Source organism: Protopterus annectens, chromosome 2.part1 (genome assembly GCF_019279795.1).
Source record: "Protopterus annectens isolate FY-2018-M chromosome 2.part1, PAN1.0, whole genome shotgun sequence".
Taxonomy (NCBI): Eukaryota; Metazoa; Chordata; order Ceratodontiformes; family Protopteridae; genus Protopterus; species Protopterus annectens.
The window spans coordinates 974,432,013-974,451,967 of record NC_056729.1 but is presented as its reverse complement, the minus strand read 5'-3'; the positions used below and the strand labels follow the sequence as shown (position 1 = coordinate 974,451,967).

General features: G+C 36.4%; 1 protein-coding gene across 1 annotated transcript; it reads right to left on the bottom strand.

Moving 5' to 3' along the window:
• Positions 1-3,200: 3,200 nt before the first annotated feature.
• On the bottom strand, positions 3,201-8,884 carry NKX3-2 (NK3 homeobox 2). The gene is made up of 2 exons (XM_044063391.1): positions 8,313-8,884; positions 3,201-4,619 (listed from the first exon to the last, which is right to left on the bottom strand). The coding sequence occupies exons 1-2, from the start codon at positions 8,668-8,670 to the stop codon at positions 4,069-4,071; spliced, it is 909 nt and encodes a 302-aa protein (XP_043919326.1). The 5' UTR covers positions 8,671-8,884; the 3' UTR covers positions 3,201-4,068.
• Between the last annotated feature and the right edge of the window lie 11,071 nt (positions 8,885-19,955).

Here is a 19,955-nt window from a genome sequence, read left to right as displayed (position 1 = left end):
TTTGAGCTGTCTTACTTTTGAAGACAGTGGTCCAAAAATGGAACTGAAACACCCATAAATGCATGTGTGTGTGTCATTTAGACCCAGAGGCATAGCTACTAACTAATCAGGGACAAATCCAAAAATAATCAGGGGAAAATCGGGGACTCTTAAAATATTAGCACTATTAACTTGACACTGATAGAATAGGAGAGTGTGCATTAATATACATTTCCTGAAGTAAAAGAGGTCTATAACTCTAATTATTGTCATTATTTATTAAGTGAAATTCACCTCCTTTTTTCCAGAATGCGCTAGTTTTAAGAGGTATTAAGAGGGACAGCGCTAAAATCTGAGTAAAAATCGGGGACGTCCTGAAAAATCAGGCACAGCTGAGGGAATGCCCTGAGGTGATGATATATCTATTTGAACATAACAACCTAGCAAACCCATTCATTTGAATTACCGACACGTGTAATGTTTATATTTTTCCCTTGTAGGAGTCCTTCGATAATTTGACTCATGTACTTCTATGAAACTGTACAATCTCCAGGATATACAATACCTGCACATATTTTTTTTTCAAATTTTTCAGATTTTTGACTCATATTTTCATCTCATAATTTTGTTTTTTGTTTTATGGGAAATCGTTGAAGGTTGTAGTCATTAAATAATGACAGCCATTCGTCTGCTTAAACACAATCTGTTATTCTAGCAACTTTATAAGTTTATAAAAGAAATGTTTAAAATCTTTTCCTACCCTCTCCCCATTATTTTTTTACCTAGTCCAGATTTCTTGTGCTAAGCGGCTGAAAGGTATGACCTGCGGTCATTTTCCCAAATAGGGCGTATTTGTACCCGATGAATGAGTAATTAATTATCTGAAGAAGTTGACAGACGTAGCTCTTAACAAATCGGGGACGAATCTTAAAGTAAGGGACAAAGACAGAAAAAAAATCAGGGACAATCAGTGACACTTGCAAAATATTAGTACTATTAACCTAAGAAGCTGACAGAATAAGTGGATGTGAATTACTAAAAATTGTTTAAGCAAAAGAAATATATAATCTAAGCATCACCGTTTTTGATTAAGCGTAATTCATCACCTTTTCTCCAAAGTCAGTTTTAGGAGGGATTAAGAGGTTCAGAGCTACAATACGAGTCAGACAATACTAGACAAAGCCAAAAATAATGGCAGAGGCCTAAAATCAGAAACATGTTTTAAATATTACTCTTATAAACTTAAAAAGTTTATAGAATGTTTGCTTTAGCATTCATTTTTGTGAGAGATATTAAATCTGGAGCACAAAGTATGCAATCCTATTCGCCAGAAAACAACAACAAAAAATGTACGAGGAACAGACCCAACATATAAGGCAAAATTCTGGACATTCTGCGAAATTCTGAAGAGTTGAATGATATCTTATTAGAACTAAGTAATAAGTCAGATATAGAAAAATTACAGACTTGCACCAGTTTTATTCTTTGCGCATTCTCCATCCCGTTTTAAAGTGTGGAAGATCCGAACGCAGACAAATAAGATAATGTGTTATCTGCGTACCTCTCAACTGTCTAGAATTTTGCCTCATATTTATTTGGTCTGTCATAACATGTATGGTTTTCTGGCAACTCACTAAGAACTAAGTCACGAAATAATGACAGACATTTGAGTTTCAGGCTTCATATACTTCAAAAGATACACACCAACACAAAATACGTTATTCTAGTAACCTTCTAACTTTATAAAAGCAATATTTAAAATGTGTCCCTATTTTTGGGTATTTGTCCCGCCCCCCAGCAATGTTGGCTTTGTCCACATTTCTTTTGCTAACCGGTTGAGAGATATAAGTCTCAGATACAATAAATTTGCTGCACAGGGATCTCCAGCTGCTCCCATGTAATACCAGTTTCAGAAAGAAAAAAAGGTGCAGAGTGTTTTATAGCCTTGAAAGTCATAAAACACTTAAGCGCTGCCACACAAGCAGCTAGTGCTAAGTGCACTTCTAGCGGTTTAACAGCTTTAAAAGCCGTTAAACAGGTAAGTGTGCCTTTTTTTCTGTGAAACTGGAAAGAATTTTACATCTTTCAAATCCGTCTCATCTTCTCTCCGCCCTTCTCTGTTGGCTGATGTGTATTCGCCAAAGACATAACCCCTCAATTTTTTCGCTCAAGAATTCTGGGCAAAGCCAAAAATAATTGGGGGGGGGCAAATATACAAAACCAAAGACTGATAAATATTATTCTAATTCACTTGAAATAAAAAAATAGCAGGTTTTGCATCACATGCATTTTCTGAACAATTAGAATATAGAGTCTGGCATTACTGACTCTAATCCTCGTTGATTTACCAGACAATCCAACATGAGACACAGTACCAAAATATGAGGCAAAATCGGTGATGTTCTGCAAAATTTTAGACAGCTGAGAGATATGTCTAGAGACTCAAGTATAACAGCTTTGAAAGCACCTGCTTTACGTTAGAGAAAATGCATACAGATGTTGTATTTTCCTCGACTTCATAGTCAGCGTGACCATATCTCCATCTACAATATGATTGTAATAGGCTCTGCAGTCCACTATGGCTATTCTGTTAATGGGCAGTCTGAAAAGGAGGAGAAGAAAGGATGAAATAATTGTGTTTGGGAAACGGGTCGCATGAAAAATCACTTACTTTTTAACTAAAAGTATTGCAATAAAATAAAGTGCATTTCATCTTCAGCAGCAAGGCAATTCTCGCTCTTCTTGGTGTGCACAGAGGTAGAGAAAGACAAGCTGATGTTTCGATCCTATCCATGCACACGTTCGTAATCGTATAATTGATACTGTGTTTAGGGGACTGTTTTTTTCTGTGGTACTACTATTTCTTTCCATTTGCATGAAATAACAACTGTTTTACACCAGCAAAGAGATGGTCCTAATGTCAATGTGTGTGTGTGTGTGTGGGGGGGGGGGGGTGGTGGCAGAGTGATACACTCCTTGGCTTTAAACACACATTTGCTTTTTTGGACCGTTTGACTTTCTTGAAAAACTTATCTTCTTTCCAGGAACATTTAGGCAACAAAGAAAATGTGTTCAGTTTTTGAACTTAGTATGTTACACTGTTGAAGAATAAGATAATAAAATGGACACCCGAATGCATACACACGTATAAGTGTGTGTGTGTGTGTGTGGGGGGGGGGGCATCAAAGCCTTGTATAACACGACTGTCCATAAGAGAAAATACACAACTATCTTCCTAAAGGAACTTAACAAACTACTGTTCGTCACACTTAACCCAAGCTACACCTCTTCATTTCTGGATTAATTGAAATTCATGATCGTTCAAGTGCTTTGACTACGTCTGTAACTAAAATGCTACTGGTATGTAAACGTTATACTACAGATAGCAAATGTTACATACATAATCAGTCATAGTTCGCATTTGTGTGTCCTTTATTCTGGTCTCCCTGGAGCCAGGCCATCATAAACCCTTCGTTATACCTTTGTACCAAATACATTCATGATGCCATTGCCGTTTAATTTCATAATTCCAACTTTAACTATCTTTTTACACACACCCATTGAAAAAAAGAAGCAACAGTCATTTAGATGCATTTGTAAAAATAACTTGACCGATCATCTATGTTTGTTAAACTGTCATTATTTCTCCTCACTTATTACACAACTTCATGGTCATGCTAAGGCAATCAGTCTTCATTAAACATTCGAGTATAGGACAAACACACACAGATGATAAAAAGTAAAGCTATAGAAGGACATCAGTCTTGGCTTAACAGGAAGAAATGAGTAGTCTTTATATAAGCTGACACCAACCGCATTTCCTATCCTTGGTAAACAGAGCTCCTGAGCTTGATGCAAAAATATTTGAGTTTGGAGAATGCTGCAGCCATCTTCGTCCTAAAATATATACAACACCATGGATACCATGAAGCAATGCGCAGCAGCAACCATACTAGAGGGTGCACATAGGCCTGTCCAACTAGTATACCTTATTAATAAATAATAGTTTTGATTTTTAAGATGTCTCTTCTCACTTTGTTTTAAATCAGTATATGATAGTTCAGACACTGGGATGTCTGACTATGACACTTATTGACTGCCAGCTCCACATGCTGCTGCGGCAGCCGCTGCTGCAGCCAGGCTCCAGGCAGGCAGGCAGTACGGATATGGGTAGTAATAGGACGGCTGGGGGGGAGCCAACATGGCGGCTACTGCTGGCGATGGTCGCAGCAGCAATTCTCCAGGTTCATACTGTCTCTCGTTGTCTCGCACTAACACCTTGACGGCCACTTTCCGGGCAGGTGGGGTAGCAGTGGCAAGGAGCTCGGCAGCCATCTGACGACGTTTCGTCTTATAGCGGCGGTTTTGGAACCAGATCTTGACCTGAGTCTCGGTTAATTTAAGCGCGGCTGCCAGGTCAGCCCGCTCAGGGCCTGACAGGTAGCGCTGCTGGTTGAAGCGCCTCTCCAGCTCGAAAACTTGCGCGTGGGAGAAGGCAGCCCGTGATCGTTTCTTGCGCGCCTTCAACAACTGTCCACCCGGGCCAGACGCAGCGGCAGTAGGGTTTTTTTGAGAAACATCATCTTCCTCAACTTCTTCTTCCTCGTCATCCTCTTCCTCTTCTTCTGGGTGGCTGGGATCTAAAGAATTGAGAGAAATAAGTTTAGGGAAAATAATGAAATAAGACACTTTGGTCAAGACAAAATACTAGTATTTATTGAGGTGTACCCGTGGTAACAAGCATCCGAATGAAGACCGCAAAGGGCCCTCATTTGGGGAAATCAGTAAATGAGTGTAAACTAAATTTTCAGTAAAATAAAGAACGTTCTACTCCAACTCTGAGAACTAAACTCAACTAAAAAATGCAAAGCACCACAAAAACTTAAAAACTGGATTATATAGGTCTACTCTCTTACCCATCAGTACTTATCTCCTGAAGGGAAACAGTACTATATACTAATATATATCTTATGGCAAGCATGTTGAGTATCACGTTTCCAGATGTTGTATACCCATCACAGTTCATCACTCATATTTCCACATTTGCTACATTAATATAATTTCAAAAGTCGGCGTCGGGAGCTACGCAATGGACCAGTTTGTTTTCCAGGAAATCTCAATGACATTTAAATGCAAAATAGATTACAACAACCATCATGAATATTTCAGGAGGTGGGGGGGGGGGGGGCACTACAGGAAAGGGTTCTACAATAGTAAGGATTGACATAAATAATATGATACAATAAATCATAACAGCATGCTTCTCAACCAATCAGGGACAAATTTCAACATAATCAAGGACAAATCCAAAAAAAAAAAAAAAAATCAGGGATAATCAAGGGGCACTTTTAAAATCTTAGTGCTATTAACTTGAGACATTGACAGAATTAGAGCATATGAATCAATGCACATTTTTGAAGTAAGAGAAGTATATAACTCTTAATTATTGTCATTATTCGTTAAGTGCAATTCACCAGTTTACCTCCAAAAGTCACTAGTTTTAGGGGGATTAAGAGGGACAGAGATAAAAATTAGGGACGTCCTTGAAAATCAGGGACAGTTGAGAGGTATGTATAACAGACTGCAAATAGTTTCACTAACCATGTATTTCAGCAGAATGTTCACGTGTCTGATAATTAAACCTAGGACTCCAACATTCATCAGTTATCACTGTCACTGGACCAGTAAGCAGCCTCTGGACAGTTAGGTACCCCGTTTTCCCCCAATAACATTTTCCATTCAGCTATGAAACCACTATGAAAGTAATTTTAAACACACAGGAATCTACTGCAGTACAAACCATAAACATAGTTTGTATTAACAGCTCAACAGGAATTTGGAAAAGGAAAGTTGTCCTTGTCAGTGACTGAACCGAGCACCATCCAGTGACTTGCGCAGTTTCCATACTGCCAGGGGTTTGCACAACAGTTTGTGTTGTACACACATTCAAATTAATTTACTAAATGCAACAAATCTTAATATTTGTTGTGCTCAGTATTACAAAGCAATAATCGTTGCACCCCTATTGGTTCAACTGAGTTATGTTCAGTTGTTTAGTCAGTGCTTGCAATATGAGTGTCTGACTTGCCTGCTTTTCGTAGCAGCATATCTACTCAAGATTTTAATTGGTTCTTGCAAAACTTTACTGTAATTTGTGTAACAAATGCTGTCTTTACTTTTATATTATTAGATACCATTATTATCTAAAATGCCCATTGTTGTATTTAATATTGTCACAGGTTCACAAACTCACTATATATATCAAATGTGTAAAATAAATATAAATAATCACTACATAATACTATATAATACGTTAGCAGAACGAAGTTATTATTCGAAAATGCTTATGTAAACCGCATATCGACATTTTCTCATTAATAAAGTGATGATGTTTTTGAAAACTTAGGCTAAAACGTGTGAACATCAGCAGATGTTACAAATACAAAAATAAACAAAAAACTTGTAAACCTTACAACACATTCTTGCATAAAACATAATTGTTTTGTAACTCGATGGTGATTTATTTATTTTGCATTTGTAAGGTCTGTGTATTTTCACTCAGTTTTGCATCATAAAAAAATGTGGAAGTCCAGCTCCTTACCTGGTTTTACAAACTCACTCAATATTTTTTTATCAGTAGCATTTCGTCTACTGTTGTAACTGCATCTAGTAGGCAGCAATGTCTGACAGTTATATTATTTAGGCACAAGCACTTTGAGAGTTTCACGCATTTATTAGCCTTGTTGTAGCGTTGTACGCAAACGGTGTACAAACTACATTCAGCTTCCTACTCATGGTGTAACATGATATACGATATTACCAATAGCTGCCTTTATGTCAACTGAACGTATATAAAACCATATGGTATTTTTAATGTATCGGTTTCATTTAGACAGACTAGTATTACCTGTACACAAATCCTTAGTAACATATTTTATCAAGTTTCCATAAATAAAAATATCCTAAAAGTTCGGTCATCATAGCCTACTTTTGATAAACTAACAGCGTGCTACTTAGTTAATTTGCTATACGCTTGTAATTCGGGTTACAAACTACTTGTGATGAGCAAACCCAGTTTTGCATCGCAAGAAGAGTTATACATTTAGCTAAAATCGTAAGAATGTGACGCACAGGTAAACAGACCGAGAGGTGCATCTACAACGAAGGAATATATTTGTTACTTTATATAGGGGATGGATGTAAATAAACAAAACACTGGACATGCTGCATCGAAATGGAGTATTTTGCTGTACACAAATAAGATCTCTGTAGTGGACTCTGGTCACAATTGAAGTAACAGCAGATAACTATTCAACAGTACCAGTAAGTTAAACGTGTGGGTAAATAGGTAACACCTTATATGAAGAAATGGGAGAAATGAACCGGTGTCTATGCAGTGAAACAGAATGATATTAAGTTACTATACGTTTAACACTGATTTGAGTATCTTCTGTTTGACAAGTATATTTGTATTTCAAGTATTTTTATTGAATTATTTTTTTCCACAAAAACATATAAATTAAAATAATAAAATATATTACTGTATTTAACGTATATTATTTATTTACCTTGTGAGTTGGGATTCATAATACAGGTGGGCGTATAATAATCTTGGATTGATTTTGATTCTCAGCGAATCGTGTGTATATATATATATATATATATATATATATATATATATATATATATATATATATTGTCCCCCAAATACCACTTGTTGCTGCCTCGGTATATAACATTTTACATCATACTAATTCTCTCTTAATCCTTGCGATTACTCAAACAATTTGTAACCTCGGGCTGAACCTGACAATTATCCATGTGGATTAGCGTTTAACGTCTATTTATGCATACTATATAAACACACATCCGCAGACGTAATATATACATACATAAATACTATCACTGCTTCTTGTAGCCGAGGGTTTGAGTTTCTCAGCCACAATGTGTTTACTCTGTGCAAGTCAATTAACCAATTATTGTTCCGGATTTGCCATTGAAAATGGTGTTTTGCATCATCTTTTATTAGATATTATTAGTATTATTCCTTGACAAATTGTCAGCTTGTAACAGTTAAACTGGAGCAAAGTAAAGTGGCTTGTTGTTATCTGGATTAACTGGTAGGCAAAAATCACTGTGAGATACACGCAGGCAGCTTTTATACAGAATTTATCAACTTCTAATACATCTGAAGTCCATGTTCTACAGCTTCATTTTTCAAAAGTTAGCGACAGAATACTAAGACTATAATAGAAGGTTGAAACAAATGACTATCCGGAATGAAGGCAAGCTCCCAATTTTACTAAGTGGACCATGACACCATTACTTCTCACCTGATATGCCTGCTGACAGCTCGCTGTCACTGAAGACTTGACTGTCTTCTTCTTTGATGTCTCGTCCATGTTCTAGCAAAGTAGCCGAGATTAATGGCCTCTCCCGTGGTTTATGCAGGTCTCCATGAGGCGGTGGTACCCCATCGTTTTCCGAGTCTGAATCCCAGACTTGGGGCTCATCACACCGAAGTTTGGTTTCCGCGTTCGATTTGCAAGGAGACGAGAAGCCCTGCGGCGTCACTTCCATGGCACCAAATAACTTCCAGCAAGGAACACCTTTAGTAGGTCTGCTGCTCTCTTTCTTATTCAGGATCGCCTGGATTGAGAAAGGTGTCAAGTTGTTGCCTCGAACAGCCATCTTAGCTCCTGGACGACTGTAGAAAGTACACCCTAACTGCCAAGTTATCCTCTACGAAAATGCACTATTTTCCAGAGTTTCTCCCTTTCCTGTGCGAGCTTTTAACAGGCTAAGAATCGCATTACTAAAATCCAAACTTATGTTTCTCAGAGAAGCTCCTTATCGATCGGGCTGCACCCTACAGAGCTTCCCCGAGCTTTCTCTGAGCTTTACTTCTCCGGTCCCACAATACTGTTACTAGGTCTACCTGTGAGTGACAGCTTCTGCCCAGCGGCGCGGACTGGGCGGAGCGAGCACAGGGGCTCTCGTTCTCTGATTGGTCAATGGCCTTTGTCAAATGTTCCATTTTCTTGAATCTTTGGAAGTTGCTGTACTTCCCGGTGCAATTAACCAATTCAGCACCAAACTGGATGCATTCAAAATCATCATTGCAGAGAGCACGGACAAACGAGCTTACCAGAAGAAAAGCTAAATTCAGACCCCCTCAACTGCCCTTGATTTTCAGGGACGTCTATGATTTTGACTCAAATGTCAGCCCTCTCCCTCTTAATCCATCCTAAAACTGACGACTTTTGGAAAAAGGTGATTTACATTTAATACATTATGTCAATAATTAGTTATAGACTTTTTACTTCTGAAAAGGTGTATTAATTCACGTTCTCCTTTTATGTCAGTACAACAAATGTGTGCTACTAATATTTTAGTAGTGTCCCCGATTGTTCTTAGTTATTTCTAGATATGTCCCTGTCCCTGATTCTGTTGGGATTTGTCCTTGATGCCTTCAAAGCAATGATCTTACTTGAATCATAAAATAAACAAGTTTAATTTCAGTTCCGCTTCATTGTCATAACACGACATGCTCATCTTTTCATTTTGTATATTACAGAGGTTAATCTTGCTGGGGCTGGCAGCCCTGCTTTATGTTAATTGTTGTAGAAACCGTTTAATTCCATGTGTTCCAAACCAGTAATTTAAGCGCCCGCTAGTTTATATGGACCAGTAAGTTATTTAAGATCTGAACAATTTAACAATTTGCTTATTGCAATGCCGTGCAAATAGTGAGGTATCATCGACTAGGTGGTAAACGAGACAGCCCATAACACACAGAGCCTTCTAAATGTAATATATACCTTACCTGTACTATTAGTGAAAAAAAAAAACTCATTCTAGATGAGCAACATAATAGAAGTTAAGTGGATGGTGCACTTGCCCAGGCCCATACGTGACAAATGTGCCTCATTACGAGAAACATTCCTCATTCTGAGTCTTAAAAAAGTCCATGTGCCTCGCAGTTCCACATTGGAAGGGTCTGTCACAGGTTCAGTGTTATTAACACTTTAAATAATCTTTATGCTTAGTAATATACTGAATCGTGTTAATTCATCAAATTTTATAAGCATGAAGTAACATATTTAACCATCACTTGGTGCTTTCTATTTGAATCTATTAGTAAGCGCTCCACGTTTTGCACATTTGTCCCACATTATGTGACACAGTTCTACATTTTGGTTGGGCGCTATGCACAGGTCTGCTTATTCAAGTTGAACAGTTTCCTGATTTCTTCCTCACTTTTTACTTTTCCTTTCTTAAACAACCCTTTAACTTGCTTTTAACTCGTCTTCACCATCATCAGATTATTCTTAATCAAATGTTATTAACAAATAAAAGGCAGGTGATATAACGTTTTGGTAAATTCTGTAACATTGTAATATTTTAAGTTAGTAAGTTAGAGCTGGGTTTGAGTTAGGGTTGCAGATATAGAATCCAAATTATATAACATTCAAGAAAATGGTATTTTGTATTAACTACGGTATGATCGAAACGTGGATTTCGATAGTTGCAACTTCAAAATTAAAACGAAAAACATAACTTGTGACACGTTTCTTTATTTGTTGCTTGCGTTTTATAGGTATTTTAAAATAACAGTAAAATTGTGCTAGTCTGTTTGAATTACGGATGGTAAATGTCACTCTGTATCAGTGACTGAACCTCAAACTAGAAACAGCTTTTTTGGGTATCACTTCGTTGCCTGGTATACAAGAGTTGTAGCAAAGCATGCTTTGGGTACTCAGATGAATACATTTTAGTGAGCAACTCTCAGAAACATTGTGACTCCATGAGCACTAAATGTTTACATCTGTCTGAACTAGTATCTGCTGTAAAGGGCTACATAAAACATACTTGCTTACATTCACCTAACAGGAATGCACCTCTAAAAGTAACGTTTTTTTTTTTTTTGGGGGGGGGGTAAAAGTGATAGCAGAAAACCACGAGTGCTTTTTTTAAGTACACAGGGGCAACATTTTGAGGACCGGATACAATTTTAAATGACAGAAATAAAATCGCTACAGGGTGATAAGGATAAACGTATAACGTCAGAGTACAAAATATACATTTCTGACTGTATCTCTGCAGGTATGCATCTGTTCTGACAAAGTCGTCTGAAATTCTAAGATAAGGCCAAACTGTAATAATATGTTTTAGACTACATCTCTTTTCAGTCAAAGAGTTGAGCATCTGACTTTTTTCATTAGCCTGTTCTAATATACAGAAATCAATAAAAGAAAATATAGCGATACAATCAGTGGTACAAGATGTTTTAACTTGAGGAAGGCTCTGTCTTTTAATACCTATTAAACAAAACGTTAGTTAGTGCAGTATATCTGTCATTTAGTCTCAGGACAGCACTGCGGTGTGTGTGTGTGTGTGTGTGTGTGTGTGTGTGTGTGTGTGTGTGTGCCTCTTTGACATCATTGTCACTGGAATTATCTGATTAAACCTCTTTCGACTGTACTACCACAAATTAAAACTTTGCACTTAAGAGATAAGTATGACTTCCTTTATGACCAGCTGAAATGCCTTCTGACGCCAACAACATGTAAGTTTGTTTGTTTTCCTAATGAGAAGCACAAATTATACATGATCCTGAATAAAGGCATACTTGTTTTAAGCTATTAAAACATACAGCTGAAACTACATATAGCAAACAAATTACTTTTATGTGATAATAAATTGCAGTCACACATTTGGGATAACACTACGACTTTACGTGTTGTTTGGGAAAGTACAATGCACTTCTTTCTTTCCAGTTTTGCTACATTCAGTGCTGACCTGCCATACTGATGGAGGTATGGACTTAATTCCCGGGGTGAGGCGGACCAGCTGGGTGGTCTGCTGCTGTTTCCAAGCTGCAGTCACTTAACCACCAATCCCCTCAGTAATATCCTTGTTCTCGTGTTTAGCTAAAACTGACCATCGCTGCTATTACAGCATTGTCAGTGCCTGAAAGAAGTCTGTTTGAGGGCAACCGGTGGCTTATCTGTTTAGAGATAAATTATAAGTGCATGGAATTAGACGGTTAGAATCAAGGAGTCTCTTACACAGCACAGAACACCTTTGTCAACAGTTCATAACTTATCAGCGAGCTAATCCTTCAGAGTAGCTTCCAAATTTCGATACAGGGTAACTGACACATCTACATGCAACTATACAAAAGACTGCAAAGGATAGACACCTAAACGAAGGTTTTTGTTTTCTAGTTATCGAGTGCATCTTCAGTATTTTATTTGTTTGATGCACATTATGTATATATCAAATATAAGAGGCGATTAAATCATTTACATAGGTAGTCACGCAGCCACCAGTCTTAAAAGCATAGTTGACCACTTGACCTATGTGTTAAAATTAAATTTGGTATAATTAGTTAAGGTGGCAGGCTTTGGTTGTTATTGTTTGTTTTGCAAATACATTGAATAAACTGCACTCGTTTATAAAGCATCTGACTGTACTTAACTCTGCTGTATTCCTCACTCAATATGCAAAGAGAGAGACAACGAGAGAAAGAGAGAGAGAGCATAACTAACTAACCGACTAACTAACTAACTAACTAACTAACTAACTAACTAACCAGGCACATTGCTTAGGTCATTCACAATGGGTTCCTGCTCCATTTTCATTTTGTCTTTTCACATACCACCGCTTAACACAACTAGAGACACTGTTTTACTGTTATTAAACTGCAATACTTTTTTATAGGAGTTGAAGTTCCAGGAATTATACCCCAATGGTTTAAAGTGGAATTGTCTTAATGTCTTTGGTGTTATAATTTTAATGTACCGAATATATATACCCACACAGTTAACAGGATTTAAGTACAGAACTATAAATAAGGCGAACAATCATGTTTACATTTAAGATACATGTATTTATACTTCTTTTTTTCCCCCTGGAACTTGGTAGTTCCCTTTCCAAATTTCTTTTTTTCATTTCCTACCTCTGTCTATATATTTTATTTTATTATTTCCCAGTTTAAAAAAAGAAAGAAATTCAGTGTCCACGAGAAAAAAATATTGCAAATACTTAAAGTTAACACTGTCGCACACACCTCATCTTTCTTTTTCAGTTCGAGACCGTTAATTTCCTTATAATATTGACTACTGGATGTAGGATTTTTTTCATGGTAAAACGTAAACTACTAACTGTATGCATATATTTTACACCTACTATGTAAGAGAATGTATGTGCTCGGACCTTTTGCTTGTTCAGAGAAAACAACACAACCAGCTTTAAGAAATGCCCAATAATCTGGACTTTTTAATAGCATTTTTTTCTTTTCATATCAACGACTGAAATAAGACAGCTGTACTCAACCTGTTGCAGAAAAGCAACTTTTCTCATATGAAAATTAGGGTGAGATTTGAGTCATGCTTTTTTAGGATACCAGTTCCACTAACATGTAAGGCAGACCTATGTCTATTAATTTAAGCAGCTACTTCCTCCAAATTATACTACAACCACATTCATTCTGATTATCAGAGTTAATTTGTTATCGCGGTGACAAAATGATGAGACCTAAGACACATGGTGCTGTTATTCCTGTCACTACTTGTTTACTGTTATCTTTACTAGGGGCACTGAGTTACGGCTCTTAAAGCAGTTCAATTTCATCTTCAAGAAAAATTATACCCGGACTTTACTAACAAGTTTCCTGCCATTTTTGTGATTTCACGATGATGTTCTTGTGTATCTTAATACGTGCAAAATTAAAACAGACACTAGACACAGAACACTTAGTAAAGCAAGCTGGCACGTCTATAAGTAATAAATATGAAACGACAAACAGGTGCTGAATGAGTGATTTAGCCAAAAATGTAAAATTCAACTAAAACCCAGTATTTTCCAATGCGCAGGGATTCAAAAAAAATCCGGGGTTTTACTAATAATTTCCCCGAAAATGGAAAGCAAGTGTCTTGCTGCTGTGGGAAATTAATTTCAGTGCTCCGCAGCAGCACACTTATTTCTTTGCAGTTCATGGGTCATGTGAAGTGTGGTACATGATGGTCACACATTATAACGATTTTCATCATTTTAATGTAAATGAAACTGAGAGGAAGTAAGATTCATGCTACTAATTAATTAACTCCCTGCAAATCCCCGACGACAGTGAAGTGCTGTTAATGTCGACAGAGGCATTGGGAAAACAGTACCAACCTCAGGTTGCTGCTCTGGCCATCCGTAGAGACAGTACCAAATAGCTGATTAGGATTCCGAGCAGCATAAATGAAAAATCTTAATTTGGATTTATCAGACCCCTTGGTGAACATACGACACGTAAAAAATTCTGGATAAACTCAATGCTGCTACAGTTGCAGTCCACAATCATGCAGTTTCTTACTGTACATACATTTACAGACGATTAAATTATATGTGGTTATTCGTTTTTGTACGCAGTTATTTCAGTGACTCAGTCGTTCGACAGCCACATCTCTGTAAGTTATCAAAAAAAAAAAAAAAAAAAAAACAATTCATAACTCTCAACCTCTTAGAGCAAGAAATCTGGACAAAGTCATACACAACGCGTGGGCGAAGGACCAAAAATGGGGACAATTTTTAAATATTGCTCTTACAAGCCTAGAAAGTTGATAGAATAGCAGGTTTTGTATTAACACTGATTTTCAAAAGGGAGTGAGGTCTAAATTTCAAATGACTGTAATTATTTTGTGACTTCAATCCTCAATGATTTGGCAATGATATGCCAGAAAACTACAATTTTATGAGTAAGAGATCAAAATATGAGGCAAAAATTCGGGCATTATGCGAAAATCTGGACAACAGATTTTCGCAGAATGCCCACATCATTGGACAGTTCATCAAATTTGTGTTTTATTTCCTAGCAAATCACTAAGGTTAAAGTCACTAAATAATGACATACATTTGAGTCGTAGGCTTCAAATCCTTCAGAAAATGTACGCTAATGTAAAACCAGTTATTTTTAGCTACTTCCTAAGTTCGTAAGCGCAATATTTAAAACCTGTCGCTATTTATGAGCCCCCCCCCCCAACATTATGTTTGGCTCAATCCGCATTTGTTATGCTAAGAGACTGAGAGAAGACTTATCTTTTGTCTTTGGAAGATAAACCATATGAAAACGTTATGAGGCATACCTCTCAACTGTCCCTGATTTTGACTGAAATTTTAGCTCTGTCCCTCTTAATCCCTCCTAAAACTAGTGACTTTTGGAGGAAAGGTGGTGAATTACACTTAATAAATAATGACAATAATTAAGAGTTATAGACTTCTTTTACTTCAGAAAATGTGTATTAATTCATATGCTCTGATTCTGTCAATGTTTCAAGTTAATAGCACTAATATTTTAAAAGTGTCCCTGATTTTTTCTTGACTTGTCCCTGATTCTGTTGAACTTTGCCCCCGATTGGTTGAGAGGTCTGCATGACAGCTATGTGTTAATGGTATGCACAAAGGAGCTTTCCTCTGTTCTTATACAACAGGTGAATGAGCTTGTCTTTTCTCCATATAATTACTCTCCAGTACTTTTACACATTAAATAGGTGTTCTGTAGTTTACTTTTCCCATGTCTACATCTCTTTAAAACCGGGTTATGTTGCAGGAGCGACGGTTGTGTGCTCTCTTCGCCATCTAGTGGTAAGACAGAAAATTCCACGATTTAGCACTGTGTCTTACAAAAAAAAAAAAAAAAAAAAAAAAAACGAAGCAGTCCTGCAATACTTTTTGCTGATTTCACTTTATTATGCAGCTCTTTGCATCTTGCCCAGGCATAGCTCTCAACTGGGAAATCTCAACAAAATACAAATCTAGAAATAATCGGGGACAATCAGGGAACATTTTAAAATATTAGCATTGTTAGCGAAGACATTAACAGAATAGGAGAATGTGAACGGATACACATTTTTGAAATAAACGAGGGCTGTAACTCTAATTATTGTAGTTATTTATTAAGTTTAATTCACCAAATGTTCTCAAAACGTCACCGGTTTTAGGAGGGATTAAGATGAACTGAGCTAAAATTTAAAGAGTGGCGGTATGTTTTGTATACAGAGTTTACTGTCTGCAGTTTTGTATATACTGTATACGATGGAAGATATACTTCTCTTTTGTTGTTGGGTAGTAGATCATTACGTCGATGTGGATGTTCTTTTAACGCATTAAAAACTTTAATAAACGTCTCTTTTAAAAACGAAAGTCCAAATCAGGACGTCCTCGGACACCCAGGACAGCTGAGAAGTATGTACCTAAACCAAGAAAAATATAATCTCATTGTTAAGTGGGGTGGGGGATTATCTCTTCAGTAAACGTGTAGTGCGTCACCACTGGATTTCCCTTCACTCGAAGTTTTTGTGCAAATAATAATGGACTCTTTGGGTATTTCTATATAGTACAAACTCCTAATGACTCATTCACTTAGAAAGGGTATATTTGGCACATGACCCCCACAGAATTATCTGAATAAGATGAATTGGTATTCACAAAATAATAACACTTTAATTTAATGGCTGTCAAATTCTACCTGTCAAATTCTATTAATGCGCACTGAATTCTGTCCGCACTAAGAAATTCTGGTGTATGCTATCAGCAGATTAAGGGCATAAATCTTTCCACAAGCAATAGTGCAGCCTTCCTACGCAGCTATTTATTTAGCTTACATAAGACTATTTTTATACCTCAAAAGGAAATTCTACTAATTTTTTTTTGCAAGTTTGATTACAGTTAAGGCTTAATTATACTACTTTACAGTTGATCGGATGAAAATACGTATTCATAATTCTGACAAGGAAGCTCAGAACTGATGTACAGTTGCAAATGGATAGCGGATTTATTGATATGCTTGTGATTTAAGAGACCGGGGTACCGCTCAGTAGACAAGATAAACATGTGCGTGCAAGTGATCAATAACCCAGTTCAAACGTGAGTTGTTTGCTTTATGCCTTCAGTTCATTATAGCATCTGTAACATCACAGAAAATTGATTAAGCAATGCTGACACCTTCCACATATAGGTTCATAGGTGTGTACTAGGCTAACGGCCCTGGAGCCTAAATAAGCCTAACCCAAGAAGATTCCCTGGCATCATACCGCCCAAAGTTAGTTCCCAGTGCCCCTGTCAAGCAAGTTAACAGTAATGTTAAAAGCCGGGCCTTTAAAAAAGATCACTTGCATATGCTCACTCAAGAAATTTTCCTTTTGTAATTCCCACGCAACTCCCAACTTGACTGAGTGACATGCTGAGAAATAGAAACTCTATAGCAACTTAATTCGTAGACAGAAGCAAATAAATACATACATACATATACACATAAATAAATACATGTATCCGACCTCCAATGCAGTTATCCCGATAGAAAACATTCAGAAACATATAAATAAACAAACTTGCACTATACAGAAGTCATTTAGCTGGTTACCTGTTAACTATTGTCCAAAAAATAGTAGGTGCATACCAAACAAAGATTTATTAAGTTAAATATATTTTAAAATAAAACATCTTTTACAATTTAAAGATATAGGTTTCAACAGAAATGTGTGCTTTTATTCCAGGGTTGCCACCTTTTCAAATGCCCAAAGTTAGAATTTTTTTGTGGAAACTTGACATTTTGCAGGATAAATCAGATCTATCATCAGTGGAAAGGGCTGGACTTCACTTTCTTTCCAGAATAAAAGCTTATTATTGTGGCGTTAAGTTGCTCATGCTGCTTCAAGTATTATTTAGGTGTTTCAGATACAAAATACTTGTTTTATGCTACTATTAAAGAAAACTTAAGAAATATTTTTTGTCCTAAAATCTTAGGACATTTGCTATTTTTCATTTCTTCTCCACTGGACACACCCGCTCAGACTGGGACTGTCATGGGCAAAGAGGAACAGGTGGTAACCCTATTTTACACCTACACTGACTTCCAGAATTGAATCAATAAATTTTGTCAGCCAAAGGTGGAAAACTAAGAGTCTGTCAAACTTTACTCCTCAAAGAAAAGAAAGCTGACTGCACAAAATAAGTACCTTAAAAACAAAAGTGAAATAGAGTGCACATATTTTTCATAGCTTACTGGCAGAAGAAAAAAATTGAGTTTCAGATAATGGCTGCAAACTTTTTGTGGCTCTCATGGAAGCAGATGTGAGATACTGTATTGTCAACAGAACACCACAGTTATACCTAACAAAGGTTACAAAGGAAAAGGTTACAAAGATTTAAAGATCTTGTAGCTACTGCATAAAAAGAGTACTACACAGAAAAACACATTTCTGAGCAAAATCAACAGAAATATGGACTACAACTAGTAAAGACTGATAATGCACCATTTGTATGGAAAACACTCTATAGCTTTGTCATTTAAAAAGTACACATAAATATAGCAGCAAATAATCCGGTAGCCGTCCAAAGGTCGTAATCCCAAACTAAAACGAAGATGAGTACAAAACTGGACACGACCACCACGAAACAGTAAAAGGCCAGTCTTTATTAAAAATAATAAGTGCTTTCTCGTGCAAACCTAGCATGCTTCATCAGATCTTACTATAGCTGCCAGAACTACACATCTAAATACAAATACATTTAAATGAATAATTGCAACAATTAATCAACAAGTAAAACCTTAAAGCAACAAACTCATGTAGTGCAAAAATGAAATAAGACCAAAACTAAAACTAATGAATTGAACGTGCAAACTTTCAAATTTATAAAATAAAATAAAATGAATCTACTTCCCATAAATATATCTAAAACATCAGCAATAATAAATATGCAACATTACATCAATCATAATGAATGAATATATATTAAAAATGATAATTAAAAATGTATTAACTAACAACACTGGGATTCAGTGTCTAGTATTTACGATCCTCCAATACCGGCTTAATATTGATATGTACATTCAATCCTGGTTCAACATGAGCCCTTAATTTAAAAATCCAAGAGAGTTCAACATATTCCAAATAATTCATGTTATTGCCCCCTCTGACATTTCTATTCACCAGCTGTAGCACCCTAAATCTAAAGCTATGGTTAGGATACTCAACCACATGTTTAGCCAGTGCATTATGTAAGTCCTGTTTATTTATATCATAAATGTGATTATAAATTCTATCCTTCAATTTCCTAGATGTAATCCCCACATAAAATGCAGTACAATGTGTGCATGTTGCTAAATATATCAGGTTCTCGCTACTACAACTGGCATAAAACCTGGGTGTAAAAATATATTCAGTGGTTGGATGTTTAAAACTCTGTTCCTTCACTATAAACTTACACATCTTACAATTGTTGCAACTATATGTACATAACTTATTTGTCCGGGAAATGTCCCGTCGTACATATGAATATTCTTTGCATAAAATCCTTTTTAGAATCTTGCTGTTCCTATAAGTAAATTTGGGAGTAGGTCCTACTATACTCAAAACTTTAGAATCAATTGTTAATGGCTGCCAATTTTTCTTAATAATGTTAACTATTCTATTGTTATCATTAGTGTATCTGGTTGAGAAAGTAACTTGAGCCTGACATTGTGGATATCTCCTGTAGTTGGCGTTCATACCGCTATTCTTAGAAGTCAATCCATCTAAAACAATATTGTGAATTTTATCCACCATGGTGCTATTATAGCTTCTATCAGTGAATAAAGTATGCATGGTATTTAATTCAGTTTGCATGTTTACAGGATCATTGCAAATTCTAGTGATTCTAATGCATTGTCCCTTGACGATATTGGGGAAGACAAACCTAGGGTGCATGCTGGTATAGTGTAGTAATGTATTCTTCCAGCATGACTTCCTGAATAGAGATGTGGAAATATTACCACTATGGTCCTTAATTATACTAATATCTAAGAAATCAACCTGATTATATGAAAAATCCAGGGTAAACCTTAGAAAACTCGTCGTTGTTTCCAAATAACAAATAAAGGCTTTGAGCTCATCCACACTACCCTTCCAGAAAAGTAGCACATCATCTACAAATCTCCTATAGAAAAT

Excerpts from the sequence above, each read along its gene's own strand:
- NKX3-2 (XM_044063391.1), bottom strand. The coding sequence starts at position 8,670 with ATGGCTGTTCGAGGCAACAACTTGACACCTTTCTCAATCCAGGCGATC. Across the intron at positions 4,620-8,312 it reads GCTGTCAGCAGGCATATCAG|ATCCCAGCCACCCAGAAGAA; the intron begins GTGAGAAGTAAT and ends TCAATTCTTTAG.